This window comes from Xenopus tropicalis, chromosome 1, assembly GCF_000004195.4.
Source record: "Xenopus tropicalis strain Nigerian chromosome 1, UCB_Xtro_10.0, whole genome shotgun sequence".
Lineage (NCBI taxonomy): Eukaryota > Metazoa > Chordata > Amphibia > Anura > Pipidae > Xenopus > Xenopus tropicalis.
This window is the reverse complement of record NC_030677.2, coordinates 17,145,135-17,165,286: the sequence shown is the minus strand read 5'-3', so window position 1 is coordinate 17,165,286 and position 20,152 is coordinate 17,145,135. Positions and strand designations below refer to the sequence as shown.

The 20,152-nt window shown below is 42.6% G+C and overlaps 1 protein-coding gene across 2 annotated transcripts in view; it reads right to left on the bottom strand.

Moving 5' to 3' along the window:
* Positions 1-1,002: 1,002 nt before the first annotated feature.
* Positions 1,003-20,152, bottom strand: part of sfxn5 (sideroflexin 5) — a 91,401-nt gene continuing 72,251 nt past the window's right edge. Inside the window, exon 14 of one of the 2 annotated variants that reach the window (XM_031897791.1) lies at positions 1,003-1,287. In XM_031897791.1, the coding sequence (XP_031753651.1) occupies positions 1,210-1,287 (78 nt within the window). In that variant the 3' untranslated portion in view covers positions 1,003-1,209. 2 annotated transcript variants of the gene reach the window in all.

The following is a 20,152-nucleotide window of genomic DNA, read 5'->3' as shown; positions in this document are numbered from 1 at the left end:
GGTTAGCAGAGGCAGATGGTACTGAGAAACATGGATTGTGGTTGCACACGTAGCATGGAACCCGGGCTGTATGAATGTGGTTGGACATGGCACGGAACCTTGACTGTATGAATGTGGTTAGACACAGCACATACCCCCTGTAGAGGTTACGGAACCCTGGCTATAAGAATGTCCTTGCGCGTGGCATGGAACCTTGATTTTATAGGGTATGGAACACTGGCTGTATATGGCACGGAACCCTGCCTGTAGGAATGCCTATGAATATGGCACAGAACCCTGACTGTAGGAATGCCTATGAATATGGCACGGAACCCTGCCTGTAGGAATGCCTATGAATATGGCACGGAACCCTGACTGTAGGTATGCCTATGAATATGGCACGGAAACCTGCCTGTAGGAATGCCTATGAATATGGCACGGAACCCTGCCTGTAGGAAAGCCTATGAATATGGCACGGAACATGCCTGTAGGAATGCCTATGAATATGGCACGGAACCCTGACTGTAGGTATGCCTATGAATATGGCACGGAAACCTGCCTGTAGGAATGCCTATGAATATGGCACGGAACCCTGCCTGTAGGAATGCCTATGAATATGGCACGGAACCCTGCCTGTAGGAATGCCTATGAATATGGCACAGAACCCTGCCTGTAGGAATGCCTATGAATATGGCACGGAACCCAGGCTGTAGGAATGCCTATGAATATGGCACGGAACCCAGGCTGTAGGAATGCCTATGAATATGGCACGGAACCCTGCCTGTAGGAATGCCTATGAATATGGCACGGAACCCTGCCTGTAGGAATGCCTATGAATATGGCACGGAACCCTGCCTGTAGGAATGCCTATGAATATGGCACGGAACCCTGCCTGTAGGAATGCCTATGACTATGGCACGGAACCCAGGCTGTTATAATTCCCAGCACAGAAGTAGTTAGATGGCCAGTAGTGAGTGCCAGATGGCCATGGGGCTAACAGGAAGGACATGATGTGGCTCGCTGTTAATGACGAATGCACAATTCATGCAGTGCTGTTTCTGGGTGATTTGTTTTTAAATCTACTTCCTAAAATGTCCGTACTGCATTGTGCTATTTATTATCCTCCTTGGTAATCTTAAAAGTGATCATTTCTGCCATGGGGAAGTGATAACTATGTTAACTCCACCCCCCCAGTGGTGAGAGATTCTTGGCTCCTCCCCCATGTGCCGCTTACAGTCCCTTGTTGTAGACGACGGTTCTGGAGGTGGTTCTGGCCGCAATTTCTGGCTCCAGTCGGGAGGTCTCAATCTTAAAAAAAAAAAATCTTTGTCAGGTTCTAATATGTGTTATTATCTATATATATATATATATTCACATATAGATATAAACACATACACATATATACATACACATATATACATACACATATATAAATCTATATATAATACACATGAGTCATAAATATCCTGCAAATTATATCCTTATAAATGGCGCTTAGTGATATAATTTCTGTCACATGACCCACTGAAACTTTTGTATTATAATAAATAACGTGCCCCTATATTTTACAACAGAAGGTACTTTATTCACTAAATAAATACACAAATATATATATATACACACAAACAAAAAGATATATACACATATATTTATCCATACACATGACACACTCACAGGTGAAATACACACACTGAACACAGACACGCATTCTGCATAGACAAGGACACATGCAATGTACACACACAAACAGGTTATTATGTGCTATATATCATACAAACTGTGCATACACAAAGACTCACACAATGGGCCAGAATCAATTCAATGACACGCACAGTTCATTATACACAGATACACACACAGCTCATTATACACATATACACACACAGCTCATTATACACAGATACACACACACAGCTCGTTATACACATATACACACACAGCTCATTATACACAGATACACACACAGCTAATTATACAGATACACACACACAGCTCATTATACAGATACACACACACACAGCTCATTATACAGATACACACACACAGCTCATTATACAGATACACACACACAGCTCATTATACAGATACACACACACACAGCTCATTATACAGATACACACACACACAGCTCATTATACAGATACACACACACAGCTCATTATACAGATACACACACACAGCTCATTATACAGATACACACACACACAGCTCATTATACAGATACACACACACAGCTCATTATACAGATACACACACACACAGCTCATTATACAGATACACACACACAGCTCATTATACAGATACAAACACACACACAGCTCATTATACAGATACACACACACAGCTCATTATACACAGATACACACACACAGCTCATTATACAGATACACACACACAGCTCATTATACAGATACACACACAGCTCATTATACAGATACACACACACAGCTCATTATACAGATACACACACAGCTCATTATACAGATACACACACACACACAGCTTATTATACAGATACACACACACACACAGCTCATTATACACAGATACACACACACAGCTCATTATACAGATACACACACACACACAGCTCATTATACAGATACACACACACACACAGCTCATTATACAGATACACACACACACAGCTCATTATACAGATACACACACACAGCTCATTATACACAGATACACACACACAGCTCATTATACACAGATACACACACACACAGCTCATTATACAGATACACACACACACACAGCTCATTATACAGATACACACACACACACAGCTCATTATACAGATACACACACACACACACAGCTCATTATACAGATACACACACACACACACACACAGCTCATTATACAGATACACACACACAGCTCATTATACAGATACACACACACAGCTCATTATACAGATACACACACACACACACAGCTCATTATACAGATACACACACACAGCTCATTATACAGATACACACACACAGCTCATTATACAGATACACACACACACAGCTCATTATACAGATACACACACACACACACACACACACAGCTCATTATACAGATACACACACACACACACACACACACAGCTCATTATACAGATACACACACACAGCTCATTATACAGATACACACACACAGCTCATTATACAGATACACACACACAGCTCAATATACAGATACACACACACACAGCTCATTATACACAGATACACACACACAGCTCCTTATACAGATACACACGCAGAGCTCATTATACACATACACACACACAGCTCATTATACACAGATACACACACACACACAGTTCAATATACAGATACACACGCAGAGCTCATTATACACATACACACACACAGCTCATTATACACAGATACACACACACAGTTCAATATACAGATACACACGCAGAGCTCATTATACACATACACACACACACAGCTCATTATACAGATACACACACACACACAGCTCATTATACAGATACACACACACAGCTCATTATACAGATACACACACACAGCTCATTATACAGATACACACACACAGCTCAATATACAGATACACACACACACAGCTCATTATACACAGATACACACACACAGCTCCTTATACAGATACACACGCAGAGCTCATTATACACATACACAGCTCATTATACACAGATACACACACACACAGTTCAATATACAGATACACACGCAGAGCTCATTATACACATACACACACACAGCTCATTATACACAGATACACACACACAGTTCAATATACAGATACACACGCAGAGCTCATTATACACACACACAAAGAGAGCTCATTATACACAAATACACACACAGAGAGAAACTTTATGTACTGAGTTGGAGCTGACAGAAAAGCTCGGGATGTTGCGGTTGCCGCGAGTTAGACAAATTAGTGGGGAATAGTGACAAACAGTTTAGGGAGCGGAGTGAATAGTGACTGGGAGACGAGAGAAGGAGTTGTGGGTTTGAGGTGCAGAGCCAAGAAACTGCAGAGCTGGATGGGAGTTAGCATGAGGTGCGACGCAACCCTTAAGCAAAGCTGTTAAACCGCGCGGAAAGCATCATGGGAAATAGCACTTCATTTATTCAAATGCACATATGTCAGGTTTTTGCACCATATGCCATTCCGAGCTATTTACAGTAATAATTAAATCTTAATCAACGTTTAACCTCTGTAAAATGTTTGAAGGATCTAATCACCCTTCAGACAGCACTAATGAAGGAGAAATATATAAACATAAAAGGAAATGATGCATAGATATCACACCGCAAAGAAGAGGAGTAATTGCAAAAATTCTATGGCTTGTGATGAAAGTGCGGGCGGCGAGCGAGGGGCTGAGGAGGCAAGCGGGGATCTGCGCGCGGAGCCATCTTGGGTGTCAGAGGTGTGAGGAGCTAATTTTGTACAGCTATCCATAACAGATGCAGCATATTCCTCCTACTGCCATTATTAGCAACTTCTACACTCACACACAACTCAATAGCAATCCCAAACTAGTCACCAAAGGTGCCCCTCGCTGGGAGACCAGCCCTTAACCCCTCGCTTGCCAGCTGCCATATGGATCCTCAGCAGCTCCCTAGCCCACACCAAATCCCATGTATGAGCAGATGGGGGAAAGCTACTGTCGGTTGGGTTTGGGCTTATGGTACCTAAAGGGAACCATTTGATCGGACCACAAGCACGCGAGGCTAAAGGCGGCCATACACGTAACAATTACGATTACCATTGGTCACAGTAAAGATCGTTCCTAACCTCCACTGACATTCAGGGCTCAATTGTTAAATATGGAGGTAGATACAACAGGAATTGTACCCCATCTGACAATTCTATTCTAAATGCAGCTTTTGCTCAGGTGCCTCAACGGAGCCGAATCATAATCTTTTGACCCGCCCGATCGGCGAGACAACCAATATCCAAAGCTTTCACGAAATCGGTCATCTCATCAATCCACCTTACACACACCGAATATCATACAAAACCCCATGTTGTGTGATAATATCAGTGCGTGTATGGCCAGCTTAAGGGTCCCCGACTAGCGTAAAGGTGGTCACATTTGGCCACTGGCCCATAGGGATACCGGGAAAACTCCCGGTGGGCCCAGGTGTCAGTGGGCCCTCCCGCTCACACTACCATTTGCCTTGTATGCCTATTTCATGGCCATTTCTCAATTCAATATGAAAAAAAAAAACAGAATAAATAAAGGAAGGAATAGATAATAGTAAGTAAAAAGAAGTAATTAAGAGACTAAAGAAAGTGAGTGTACAGGGAAGGGGAGAGTGGGGAGAGTGGGCCTAAGGTTTCCTGTTGGGCCTTTTGCACCCCAGTCCGACACTGCTTAAAGGGGATATAAACCCAGCCATGACGCTGTCCCACTAAGCCCCCTAGTTTTGCTATAGAAGTTGCTGGAAAATGTAATTATAGATGCAATAAAATTAATCAATGAGAATTGTACTGACCAAAAACTTTATGATAAATGGAAAAGAAATGACCAATGAGAATGCTGATTCCCAGCACTGTCAGGCACCTTCCATATAGAGATAATGATGGCATTTTCTTCCCTTCATTATATGGCACAGGAATCAGACATGGGACAGATTTAAAAGGGTTGTTCACCTTTGAGTTAACTTTTAGAATGATGTAGAGAGAACTATTCTGAGGCAATTTGCCATTAGTCTTCATTATTTGTTACTGGAGTTTTTTTTAATTATTTTACTTTTTATTTCACAGCTCTCCAGTTTTTGAAATTTCAGCAACTATCTGGTTGCTAGGGTCCAATTTACCTTAGTAACCAGTGTGTGGTTTGAGGGAGTGACTGATCTATGGGCAATAAAAGTGAAGCCTCGCAGGGCAATAGTTTTTGGCTGCAGGGGTCAGTGACCCCCATGTGAAATCTGCACAGGGGCAGAAGATGAAAACTATACACTGTACAAGATAAAAAAATAAGGACCAATTGAAAAGTTTCTTAGAATTGGCCATTCTAGAACATATTAAAAGTTACTGAAAGGTGAACCACCCCTTTAATGCAGATTCGGTTCAGCCAGGACCGTGGATTTGGCCAAATCCGAAAAAGGCAGAATACCAAACCGAATCCTGTATTCGGTGCCTCCATAATTCTAACCAATCAGCACTTGGCATCTTACGATCACTCCATTTACTTGGGAATTCTTGCTTTACTATAAAGGACACCTATCTCTGGAGGTGCGGGTGGCTGGGTAATACAAACAGCACACCTCCCTGTTCAGCCTATTTAAGTGGTAAAGTCCAAAAGGGGTGTGGCTTAAACAAGGAGGGCAGTATTTGTGGCAGCCTGGGGATATATGTAACTTGGCATGGCCTAAAAAAATTATAATGTATTACTGAAGAATAAACGGCAGTGTGGGTAACTGATGAGACCTGCTAGAAGGGTCCGCATACGGCCCCCCAGGGTAATTTACCTGTCACCCCATCACCATCATGGTGGTGATGGTGACCTGGCCCCCCAACATTCTGAGGGGCATGAACTGGCCCCTTGCTTAAGAAGTTTGAGGAGCCCTGCTCTAGTCCCTATGGCTTCTAATAGTCATAGGGAAAAATACAATTATAATCCAGTTCACACTTCCAGTCATGTACTTTGAAGGATTAACACTTTCATCAATGAGAATCATGGTACCATTGTGATTGGATCATACCTTCTTACACCTGTCAGTTTCAGCTAACACCTAACTGAACAAGTTCAATGGAACCATTGTGATTGGATGCCTGTGACTGTACTACCATCAAGAGTTTAAATACCGGGGAATTCCCTACCAGTCATTTGAACTGAAGAAGCCACTCGGATGAGGGGTGAAACGTTTTCAAGAAAAACTCAGAAAAGTCCAGTTGTTTTAGACTTAATTCTACTAGATACTGAATATGCACTTTTAAAAATGTCTAAAAAACACAGGGACTTACTTACATAAATGTTAAACTGCACCAGCACAGTTACTCACGGGAACCAATCAGAGCGTTTTTTTCATTTACCCCATGCAAGTGCCACATATAGGGCCCCCTTTTCCTACAGAACAATAAAACTGCCCACTAAGGTGCCCCTAAATGCCCAGGGGGCTGCTACCCATGTGTACTTTATATACATTATACACGTTTATTTAGAGCATAACAGTTTGTAGCACAGGAAAGGCAATGATCCATTACTGGGGATCCTTTTCTCCAAATGACTTGTTATGTCAGTTGTACAGTGTTAATATAGCAACATCATTATCTGTGGAGCAACATAAACACTTACACCTAATACTGTCACAGCCATTTGCATATTAATCAGCCCCGGAGCTGCTGTACAGAGCGGGGAAAGGAGTGAACGCAGGGACGGCGCCAACCAATGTGGGTCTGGGTTCTGCACGAGCCGCCATGTATAATACATGAAAGTAAATACATTAAATCTCTATTAACATGTGAAACGCACAAATTGCCACTCCCGGTACCAAAGGAGACGTCTGTGACAAGGTGAAAATTGGAAACACGTAAGACAAAAGAGAGAGCAGCTGTTAATGGGCCCTTAGAGTCCTGCCTGTTTATTTACGTCCATGTATGATGGTAATACAGGGATACAGTGTGGCCCCAGTGGGGGGAATATAGTCTGTAAAGCTCCTGATCCTAAACTGGGAATTACTGACTCGAATTCAGGTATAGGACCTGTTATCCACAATTATCGGGACCTAGGGTTTTCCGGATAAGGGGCCTTTCTGTAAAGGTGGTCTTACACGTTCAGATTTTAGTCTTCTTCCAATGAATATTCGATCACACGTTTAACTAACATTCAGAATTAAATTGTAGGATAAAGCCCTAAAAATAACAAATGGGAGGATGAAAATAACATGAAATAGTTGGCACCAATCGTACGAAAGTGACTCCCACTGTAGGTCCCACAAGGATATCGGCAGATACACAATACATGCGCAGATTTTATCCTTATCCAAAAGAAATTTTCTAACGTATCCGATCCACTAAACAACCAATCGCTATAATATAAAAATTATTGGAACAAGAATTTGGAGCCCACACACTCCGAAAATTGTACGATCGTACCTACGGCCACTTGGATCTCCATGTTAAATCTATTAAAAATAATTTATTCATTAAATAAACCCAATAGGATTGTTTTCCCTCCAATAAAGATAAAACATATCATAGTATCTTAGTTGGGATCAAGTACAGGTACTGTTTTATTATTACAGAGAAAAGGGAATCATTTAACCATGAAATAAACCCAATAGGGCTGTTCTGCCCCCAATAAGGGGTAATTATATCTTAGTTGGGATCAAGTACAGGTACTGTTTTATTATTACAGAGAAAAGGGAATCATTTAACCATGAAATAAACCCAATAGGGCTGTTCTGCCCCCAATAAGGGGTAATTATATCTTAGTTGGGATCAAGTACAGGTACTGTTTTATTATTACAGAGAAAAGGGAATCATTTAACCATTAAATAAACCCAATAGGGCTGTTCTGCCCCAATAAGGGGTAATTATATCTTAGTTGGGATCAAGTACAGGTACTGTTTTATTATTACAGAGAAAAGGGAATCATTTAACCATGAAATAAACCCAATAGGGCTGTTCTGCCCCCAATAAGGGGTAATTATATCTTAGTTGGGATCAAGTACAGGTACTGTTTTATTATTACAGAGAAAAGGGAATCATTTAACCATTAAATAAACCCAATAGGGCTGTTCTGCCCCAATAAGGGGTAATTATATCTTAGTTGGGATCAAGTACAGGTACTGTTTTATTATTACAGAGAAAAGGGAATCATTTAACCATGAAATAAACCCAATAGGGCTGTTCTGCCCCCAATAAGGGGTAATTATATCTTAGTTGGGATCAAGTACAGGTACTGTTTTATTATTACAGAGAAAAGGGAATCATTTAACCATGAAATAAACCCAATAGGGCTGTTCTGCCCCCAATAAGTCTGTACTTACTGACAAAGACACCCTAATCACAAAATGAGACCACCACACAGACAATTTCATGCAAAAATAAATGTACAAATTTATTTCACAATCCATAAAAAAAATCAGTAACCCCTTAGATGTATGGCCTACATTAGGCCAATTTTTAATGGATTGAAATAAATTTGTATATTTTTTATTCATTTCTAAGTGGTATTTGAGCTAATTTTTGCATCTAGTTGTTCTATTTCCCCCCCCATTGATCACTAGGGGGAAGTTTCTTTATACCACCCAATATAGAGTTTACTTTGTATCGTACTTCTTTTTTTGGGGTTTCCATTTTTCTGGAGTTGTGGTTCACCACACAGACCGACAAGATACATGAACATATGTCGCCTGTCCTCAGCCTGCATCCCCACAATCCCATAATTCCCTGCACACATGATGCCAATAAGGAAAGGCACATCACAGTGCAATGCTTTGTGGGTTATGTAGTTCCTGCATGCTGTCAGTAAGCTGTGGAGAAGTTGTTACAATTTGTAACATCAATGTTTTAGTCCCTCCTCCCCTGCCAGGATTTCAAATGATGCAGAAAGAGAACAGCTGTTTTGCAGCTGGATTACAGCTTTTAAAAATGGTGTTTTTTTGGTACTTTTTGAAGGAACAGATTACAGTGATAAATATAATAGGGGTTTCTGGGTTGTGTGGGGCTCTTTAACAAATTTTGGCTTTAAAATGAAAAATAGAAAAAAGATGTAGCTCCGTCTGGTTCAGGAGTTTAACACAGACTCGTCCAAAAGATCTAGGAGAATGTACTGTGTCTGCTGCATTTGGGGTAAGCCTTCCATGTTACTACAATGTAACTACATAGGCACCGCATGTATCAGATCACATATTTGTTGTCAAGTTCTTGTGTTTATTCATATTAAGCACTACTATGGGGGAACAAGGTGAGACAGGAGGTGAAAGAAGAAAAGAGACTGTTTAGCAGGGTGATTAGGGTATGAAGAGAGAGGCAGCTTTACACCGAGAATGGGAGCAGTTATCTGGAGAGGGTATCTATCTGGCCGGAATCAGCTTGGCTGGACACTCACTCACTGCGAAGACTCTCAGCCCAAACAAACGGCAATCTATAGAATCTTACAGCGAGTGTGTGATGCACCTCAAAATATTCACCTGGAAGTGGGTGTAGGAAGACGTACAGTGGCCCGACGTTCACCTGTACCAAGGAAATGTTTATTTTAATGTTTCTCCTGTTTTTTATCATTAACATTTAACGAGTGGGAAGGCGGTGGGAGCTTTTGGCTGTGAGCTACAAACTCAATCATAAAAGGAATTTAACAACAGGAAAACAATTTGTTCACTGCCTACAATAGCTTCTGGGTCTGGTTTGTACGTATGTGTAGGTATGTGTGGATATATACGCATAGGTAAGTATGTGTGAATATGTATGCGTAGGTATATGTAGGTAAGTACATATAGGTATGTACTTATTGGTAGGTATGTGTAGGCATGTATAGGAATGTAGGTATAGGTAAGTATGAGCAGGTAAATATAGATATGTAGATATAGGTAAGTATGTATAGGAAGGTATGTACAGGTAAGTATGTGTAGGCAAGTATAGATATGTACATATAAGTAAGTATGTATAGGAAGGTATGTATAGGTAAGTATGTGTAGGCAAGTATAGATATGTACATATAGGTAAGTATGTATAGGAAGGTATGTATAGGTAAGTATGTGTAGGCAAGTATAGATATGTACATATAGGTAAGTATGTATAGGAAGGTATGTATAGGTAAGTATGTGTAGGCAAGTATAGATATGTACATATAAGTAAGTATGTATAGGAAGGTATGTACAGGTAAGTATGAGTAGGCAAGTATAAATATGTACATATAGGTAAGTATGTATAGGAAGGTATGTATAGGTAAGTATGTGTAGGCAAGTATAGATATGTACATATAGGTAAGTATGTATAGGAAGGTATGTACAGGTAAGTATGTGTAGGCAAGTATAAATATGTACATATAGGTAAGTATGTATAGGAAGGTATGCATAGGTAAATATGTGTAGGTAAGTACATATAGGTAGGTATGGGTAGGTAAGTATGTAGCCAAAACTTATTGCTTTGCAAGGCCACAATTTTTTTTTTTTTATAATTTATCTTTCTATTCAGTCCCTCTTCTATTCATCTCCCCCTCTCTCATTCAAACCACTGCCTGGTCTCTAGGTTAATTCAGACCCTAGCAACCAAATACCTGCTGAAATTCCAAACTGTAGCAGTAGCGCAGTAGCGCAGCAGTAAAGTGTGCCTGAGTCTGAGCTTTCAGAAGGAGCCAGCGCTACACATTAGAACTGCTTTCAGCTAACCTATTGTTTCTCCTACTCCCATGTAACTGGAGGAGTCCCAAGCCGGACTTGGATTTCTTACTATTGAGTGCTATTCTGATACCTACAGAATACAGCATAGCAGCCTTATATACCAATTAAAAGATGGGGGGAGGGGGCGGCATAGCCTAGGTCACATCAGGGTGGCACTAGGGGTGAAATGCCCCTGACCCCAATGACAGCGGCTACACCTGGGAATGGCTTTGACTGCCATTTGCTATGTATCTGTATACTTGTAACAAGTGAGGATTCAAGGTTTCTGGTCTAAAAATAAAATAATGAAAGAAATGAAAATCCGAGTGTATAATAATCTGTTTGGGATGAACAGAGCTGCCGAGAGACAATGTAGTGAAGGAAAGGGGAAGGTGACGCAAGTGTCAGAACAGGAGCTACATCCATCTGCATCATGAATATATGAATGAACCTGGTGGGTGTCAAACGTGGGCCTGCATCCCATTTGCACTCCGGGCCCTCACCAAACTGCAATCTGTGAGCAAGAGAGTAAAGTTGAGGCCTCGCACTGGGTTTTTTCCTTTGAGATCCCTGCAGATGAGTGGGTGACGGATTATCCGCTGCCTTTAAGTTCAGTCTCAGTTTTGCATTGTATTTTTTTAGCTACGGGTTTGCCTTCGACACATACAGAGCCACAGCAGTGTGACCAACTGCATAGCTGACTGCAAGGGAATTCTCCCTAACTGCCCCAGAAATCCAAGTGCCCGTGCAGAGACAGTCCAGCTGGGATTCTCTCGCCCGAGGTGGTGGAAAAAAGAGCAACTGGAAATATTTCTGATTTCAGAGCCGCCCCTAGTGCTTTTGCCCCCCATTTGTATACATACGCAGCCATATCTGCCCTTATATAGATATTATTATATATGTACATATTTACAAATGGAAAAGGGCAGGAAATAAAGATGGTGGGGAGCCGCCAAGTGCTTGCATTTATGTTTCCGGCATCTTTGTTTATCAGTCTAATAAGTCTGGGCACTTCTAATGAAGGGTGGGCAGCTCTCGTTAATAGCTGGTGTCATGGATTCGGAGGGCCGCCAAGGCTCTATTCTGGTTGGGAACATGTGAATATATCGTGGGAGAAGAGTCTGCTCCCAGCTGGCCCATACTTACTAAGCCACAGATGCTATCTTTGGCTGCTTCTGCTGTAAGAAGGCTTTATGTGCAGCTAAGATTTAGCACGAGATACCGGAGCGGGAGAGAAAGCCGCACTGACCCCCATGGCCAACTGGCGGCTTGCACAAACAGGTGGCGCCTCAATATGAGTGACAGCTTTCCATTGGTTAGAAGCTGTCACTAGGATCAGTGCTGTATGTTACAGGGGCTGTACCTGGAGGCCCTGAGGGGCCCCATTATTTACATAAATATTAGACCTATGGTCATTCAATGTTTGCTGCTCTACAGCCCCCAACTGAGTGTTCCTGTCCCCATCTTGCCCCTCTAACATGACTTTTATACCCCAAGTCCAGCTATGTAGGGCTGCCACTCAGCAGACAATTAGCACTTTAATTGTGGGCCGTCTGTGCTCAAAAGAATTACAGTGCGGGGTTATGTAGTGGGGGGGACATAAGGAGGCATTTGTTGGATCAAGGTGGGGCATGGAGGCTGATATGGGAGAGGGGATTGGGGGAAATCGGGAGTGTAAATGGGAGCTCAGAAGAAGGTGGAAGAAAGGGGGTACAGTAAATTTACTAAATACAAATACTGCTGTTTAGATTAAGGAAACCATCAGGAAATGTGTGAGTCAGGAAGGATTCTATCCACTTTAGAAGCTTTTTTCTCTCCATGACAGTATCTCCGTCCAGTTTCAAGCCTCAAGGGCCTTAGTCAGCCAAGAAGTAACGTATACCTTCCTAAGTGCATGACATTAACCATTTGCTGAGTCAAACAGTGGTATTTCGCCGGGAAAATACACCTAATGTCTGGCCTTTACAGGCCCCCAGGCCATGAGCTGGAAGGGTCACAGTGCATATAAAGGCAAAGCATTTTGCAGATACTGCACAAGGTCTACACCAATCACTGCCACGCACGGATATTGCCCCAAGTTATTTAACTTTATGTATTTGTATAGGCTACATCTAAATCCTGCAAATAGTGATGGCATTGAGCCAAATCCAAACTGAACCCTGGATTCAGTACATCCCAAGGAGATACACTTTCCCATGTAATATATGTTTAATAATTAGTGATCCCTGACCTGTACAACTCAGCCTGTGGCCTTGTGTCTTTATATGGTCACAGAACCCCTCAGTGACTGCTTATATCCTTATCATTTACAGTAGGGGGTACATTATCCCTTATAATATATGAGTGATACTCAGAGTTCCCTGTATAACTCAGCCTGCAGCCTTGTGCCTTTATATGGGCACAGAACCCCTCAGTGACTGCTAATATCCTTATCATTTACAGTAGGGGGTACATTATCCCTTATAATACATGAGTGATACTCAGAGTTCCCTGTATAACTCAGCCTGCAGCCTTGTGCCTTTATATGGGCACAGAACCCCTCAGTGACTGCTAATATCCTTATCATTTACAGTAAGGGGGTACATTATCCCTTATAATACACGAGTGATACTCAGAGTTCCCTGTATAACTCAGCCTGCAGCCTTGTGCCTTTATATGGGCACAGAACCCCTCAGTGACTGCTAATATCCTTATCATTTACAGTAGGGGGTACATTATCCCTTATAATACATGAGTGATACTCAGAGTTCCCTGTATAACTCAGCCTGCAGCCTTGTGCCTTTATATGGTCACAGAACCCCTCAGTGACTGCTAATATCCTTATCATTTACAGTAGGGGGTACATTACCCCTTATAATACATGAGTGATACTCAGAGTTCCCTGTATAATTCAGCCTTCAACCTTGTGCCTTTATGTAGTTACTAAAGTCTGATATTCAATACTAGGAGTGTGTACAGAGGTAGAAGAGAAGGCAGAAGAGGACAGACGCTGACACCCTTGCGCTGGGAAGAATGCCCTCCGCTCCCACACGACAGTTAGATGCCATTCAGGGCCTGCTGTAAGCCTACACACTGGCTCCGTCTGTTAGGAGAGCAGCATGCATGTATGGGTGTTGGGCATTTAACCTCTTAGCTGACTATTGGGCAAGCAGTGCTAGGCAGGGCATACAGAAGCTGTTCCCTGGCCTTCACTATAAGGAGATAACAATGAGGTGGCAGAACAAAGCACTATAAGAACCATATGCCACAGAGCTATTTGTTTGTGTATGAGTTGATTCCATGGGTTAGTATGGGAGTTCGCAGGGAGTGATTTCCTGCAGAAATTAGGGGAACTTTGCAGATCCCATGGTTAATGGGGAGATCTATTAATAAGAAGAATGGAGAAAAAAAAGAGATAGTAGAAGAGAGAGGTAGAAGAAAAAGGGGGAGAAAAAAAATGAACAGTGGAAGGAGGGCAGAATAGAGAGGAAACAGGGAGTGTGGAGATCCAGAAGGGAAGATATGGGGGCACAAGAGAACTACGGAAAGGGGGCGATGGTGAAAGCACGGAGAAATGGGAATAGGGGCAAGAGGGAAGAGCGGAGATCCTTAGAAAAATGAGTAAAATGGGTTCAGATAGGGATTCAAGTACACAGCATGTCAAGTTAACAGAGGCTCAAACAGCCCCCCACTAATCCACAGATTGCCAGTCCGGGTCTGGGGGCTAGGGATAAGAAAAAAACAGAGATAAGAATAGAAAAGGGGGAAAAAAACTGATATGTATGGCAAAAGAACAGAGGCACAAAAGAAAGAACAAAAGAATGAACAGGATAAGGTGAAGCACACCCCCTGAGGGGTCCTTTCTTTAGATGTGGTTTTAAAAAATCATTTGTGGCTTGAAAATCAAGAGTGGTGTAACCACAGGAACCTGGTTGGTGACCAAGATAACAGGATAACAGAGGGCAAATCGCGAGGCCACAGGTGGATAAGAGCGGGTAAGGCCGTGAGTGGATAAGAGCGGGTAAGGCCGTGAGTGGATAAGAGCGGGTAAGGCCACCAGTGGATAAGAGCGGGTAAGGCCGTGAGTGGATAAGAGCGGGTAAGGCCACCAGTGGATAAGAGCGGGTAAGGCCACCAGTGGATAAGAGCGGGTAAGGCCACCAGTGGATAAGAGCGGGTAAGGTCACCAGTGGATAAGAGCGGGTAAGGCCACCAGTGGATAAGAGCGGGTAAGGCCACCAGTGGATAAGAGCGGGTAAGGCCGTGAGTGGATAAGAGCGGGTAAGGCTGTGAGTGGATAAGAGCGGGTAAGGCCACCAATGGATAAGAACGGGTAAGGCCACCAGTGGATAAGAGCGGGTAAGGCCACCAGTGGATAAGAGCAGGTAAGGCCACCAGTGGATAAGAGCGGGTAAGGCCACCAGTGGATAAGAGAGGGTAAGGCCCTGAGTGGATAAAACTTTAGCCTGCCCCTGAAGACAATAAGGCCGCCCTTTGCACTTGGAGCAGGTCACACCATTTAACACAAGAGTAAGCTTGTTTTAATACATTAATATGTTACTTAGATGCTGCAATTTGCATTTGCTATCAGACTACAGAACAGATGGGCAGCTTTAGATGAATGTAGAACAAGCACTAAAATAACCCAGGCTGCCTGGCGACTCCTCTAGTCATGGAGAGAAACCCACATTCGGCTGCACTGTGGACACCGACTACTGATCTGTTTAGATAAACTCCCAGCAGCCTCAGCCAGCAGTCATTTCTTGCCTACATATATTTCTATATTCGTTATGTACCAGGAACTCTCATACACACAAAGAGCAAACCCACAAGCCCACTCCTAGAGGTAAATGAGGAATGCTTGCCATCACATAAAGGGGTCAAGGATAATGGGGCCAACTACTTGCCCCTTCAACTGGTACAAATGAGGGAGCTATTGGGCTATATATCTAGTGGTGTTGGTAGTCAAGCTGCCTAAGGGGCATAATGGACTGCGTGCCTGTATAATAATATTTCTTCCAGGTAAATATTTTAGACACAATCAGAGAGGTGGGAATCTCAGGCCCCAGTGGGGAGAAGCTAGGCTGGAATCTAAGCCCCCCTTGCCAATGCCCAGCCCCTGGGAACTGTATCCCACTCAGGGCCAATGAGCGAGGGTGCCGGAAATGCCTCCCATATAGTATCATTCAGCTGCACAGGCAGATCTGGTTTCATGTTTACAGATGGGTCGCCCCCCGGCAGACAAAACTATGTCAGCTCTCCGCGCCCAATGCTCTGCAGGTGTGAGGGTGGCATCAGCATCAACAAAGCCCTGACACCTTGCTTTCTAAACACAGCACACCTCAAAGGCCCGGCAGCCATTAGCATTCAAAGGGAAAGCACTGACATCCGACAGCCGGGTTACAAACAGCTCACCGTTAACTCTTTGTGGACTTAAAAGCAGCACTTAAAAGGCACTTGAGCAGAAGACTTTTTTTTCCGGTACTTGATAATTGTTCCCCTGTCAACGTAATGATCTGTGTCCTGGGTCTGGCTGCAGGGCATAGCCCGAGCCAAGCGTCTGAGTCTGGGCAAGTGTACCCTGAGGGGACCAGGCAATAGCCACCCCTGACCTTTCAGAGAAACAACCATTGCAGCCCACAAGCTTCCACTGATTGTTAAAGGGGTAGTTAACTTTTAGTATGATATAGACATTGATACTTGCAATTGGTCTTCATTTTTTTACTTAGCCTTTTTAGTTATTTAGCTTTTTGTTTAGCAGCTCTCCATTTTGGTTTTCCAGCAGACATCTAGTTGTTAGGGTCTTATTTACCTTAGCTACCATGGTTTGAACGGGAGACAGGAATATGAATAGTAGAGGGCCTGCCTAGAAAGATAAGTATTAAAACAATAACATTTTAGCCTCACAGAGCAATAGTTTTTGACTGCTGGGGTCAGTGACCGCCCATTTGAAAGCTGAAAAGATATAGAAGGGGAAGGCAAATAATTTAAAAACTATAGCAAATAAATAATGAAGATTAATTACAAAGTTGCTAGGAATAGGGCTTCCTAATACATACCATCATTTAACCTAAAGGTTAGTTAGTGCAAATGCCCAAATACTGTGTTTTTGTTAATTATACCACTCAAAATTTAGCCAAGTCCAATAGACTGGAGATACGGGAAAAGGAGTGAGATGTCGAACCCAAAGCAGCACAAGGATCTCTTTACACTGGAATATTGGGGTTACACCTGCTAGGATGGCTGGCATTAGTGGGTTAGGTACAGTAAGCACTACTCTGGTATTCTGGAGGTTAACCTTGCACCACAGAAGGGCAGTTATCCTATAAAGGGTAAATCCTTGGTAAATATGATTTTTACTTAGATTTTAAGAGGACAAACTGAAATAGAATGAGAGAATGTAAAAGCAGTGTGACTCCTGGGTAGCACCACACCACTTATCCTGCACAGCATCTCACCACAGCACTCAGGGGCACAGACTGGGCAATGCCTGGCATACAGAAACCTTCTGCTGCCGACAGGCTGGGGGAACGTGTGAGTGGAGAGAGGCGCTTGTGCCTGCTCCTTCTTAGCACTGGGTGCCTCTGTACATATGGACGGTACATGAACTGCTGCTCCAATCACATCTTATACAGCGCTGAATCACTTAGGGAGTCAGAATACTATAATTGATAACCATAGTGTTGGGTCAGAATAATGATACCTGTTAAATTATGAACATGTATTTATAAAGCACCAACATACTCTGCGGCACTGTGCAATGGAAGGAACATACGAATTATAAACAAATACTGATCAATTTGGGAGGTAAAGAGGCCCCCTGCTCACAAGGTCTTCTTGTGCTACTTCACAGGTCTGCTACATTGTTTCAAGAGTCGGGAGGAGCAGGGCAGAGATCAGAAATGGACAGGCAAATACTCTCCTTTCAATAGCAATTGATGTCGGAATGCTGGCAATTCCCCAAGAGATGGTGGCTCGGGATACAGTCAGCGGAAAATCTCTTTATTTACATGCGAGGCAGAGAAAGCAAAGTGATTCCGTTTATAGCTCGGCAAGACTTGGAGAGAATCAGATGGCAGATCCGCGCTTGCCGACAAGACAATATCTGTTGAACACGTTTTCCTCGTTCTTAATCGCTGTTCTTGTTATAAAGAAGGTCAACAGCAACAGAACCAAAATAATAAAAACAATGCGGCTAAATGCAGCCGCCGAGACAATTAGGCCCCCCTTAACTTCTGTTTAGATAAAGAAATTATGTTCTGAGCCCGATACCTTGCAAAATATAGCGCTTGCCTTGTGTTCATTTCCACCGACTCCGAGCAAGCAGCAAATCATTTATATATAAATACTGTATTCATATATGGAAATTTAAAGTGGGGTACATTAAAACTGCATGAATTTGTGGGATAATGTCTTACATAGAAATTGCCTGAGCAGGAAAACTGCTTAAAGGGGTAGTTCACCATTGAATTAATATTCATTACATATTCTTAAACAATTTGCAGCTGGTCTTCATTTTTTATTTTTTCATGTTTTTTATCTGGTTGCTAGGGTCTTATTTTCCCCAGCCACCATGCAGTCGTTTGAATAGGAGGGGTCCTGCTGAGAAAGATAAGTAATAAAAAAACTCACAGAGCAACAGTTTTTGGCTGCTGGGGTCAGTGACCCCCATTTGAAAGCTGGAAAGGGGCAGGAGATCAAGGCAAATAATTCAAAATCTATAAATAATAAATAATGAAAACCAATTGCACACTTGCTAGGAATAGGACATTCTATAACATTAAAAGTTAACTTAAGTGTAAACCCCCCCCTTTGCTGTGTAATTGCTGCAATTTGGGGGAACATTTTTTAAAAAATTACAGTCACATTTTTGCTTGTAAGGGGGCAGTATTTCCTGGTGCTCAGGAACAACTTCCATTTTGGCATTAGCCATCTTGCTTTGTGGCAGGGATTGTAGATATATATTTGGGAGCAATGGCAAGAACAATGGGTAAAAGCAAGGGAGTAATGGGAGAGGGATAACCTACATATATAACTGTATAAAAACCCTTGGGATAACACGACAATGCTTACCAGGATATTTAGACAGTGTTTTGGTGCAAAGCAAACTGCAGAATAGTGCCGGCAGAATATTATGGAGCATAACAAGTACTGATTAACAGGGAAGGGGCAGGGTATTTATGACAAGAGGCCGGGCAGAAGCAGGCTTGTTCTTCCAGGAGAAAAGACGCTTGCGAGGTCATGCCGCGATGCTTTATCCATGTGCTGGAGGTCACCGCAGAGGAAAGATCTGAGGGTTTCTCTAGACACGAGCATGTATGTAGAACAAGAGGCCATTCCTCACAATGAGATGAAAGCATCTTCCCGTTCAGCCACATAAAGGGTTCCCCGCCGAGGGATCGGCACTTATTCCCTGCCAGGCTTTGCTCACCATGGCTTATCTGAAAAGGCGCACATCTCTTTTTATAGATGCTAAAATACCCAAAGCTTAATCTTTACATTCCATGGAAATGTTCCAATTGTTGTTTTGGAGGCAGGATGATTTGAATTCTACTTTCGGAGAAGCCTATGAGGCTCTGGTATCATAAAGCCTTCCTCTGCAGACTAGCTGAGTATAGGTTTTACAGCTTAGCCCCCTAGACTCAATAAAGTCAAGGTACCAAAGAGTACCCGCATCCCCCAGCCAGTCCACCAATTGCTCCATCTGCATTTCATGCACAAGTTACACATGGAATGTAAGACGGGGCTGGAATTTGACACATAACTTCCACTAACTGGTCTCTTATATATAAACAAGACCAATAAATATGGTTTGTCTGGAACGATTACTAAAAGGCTGATTGGGCTTCTCTCCTAAAAACACT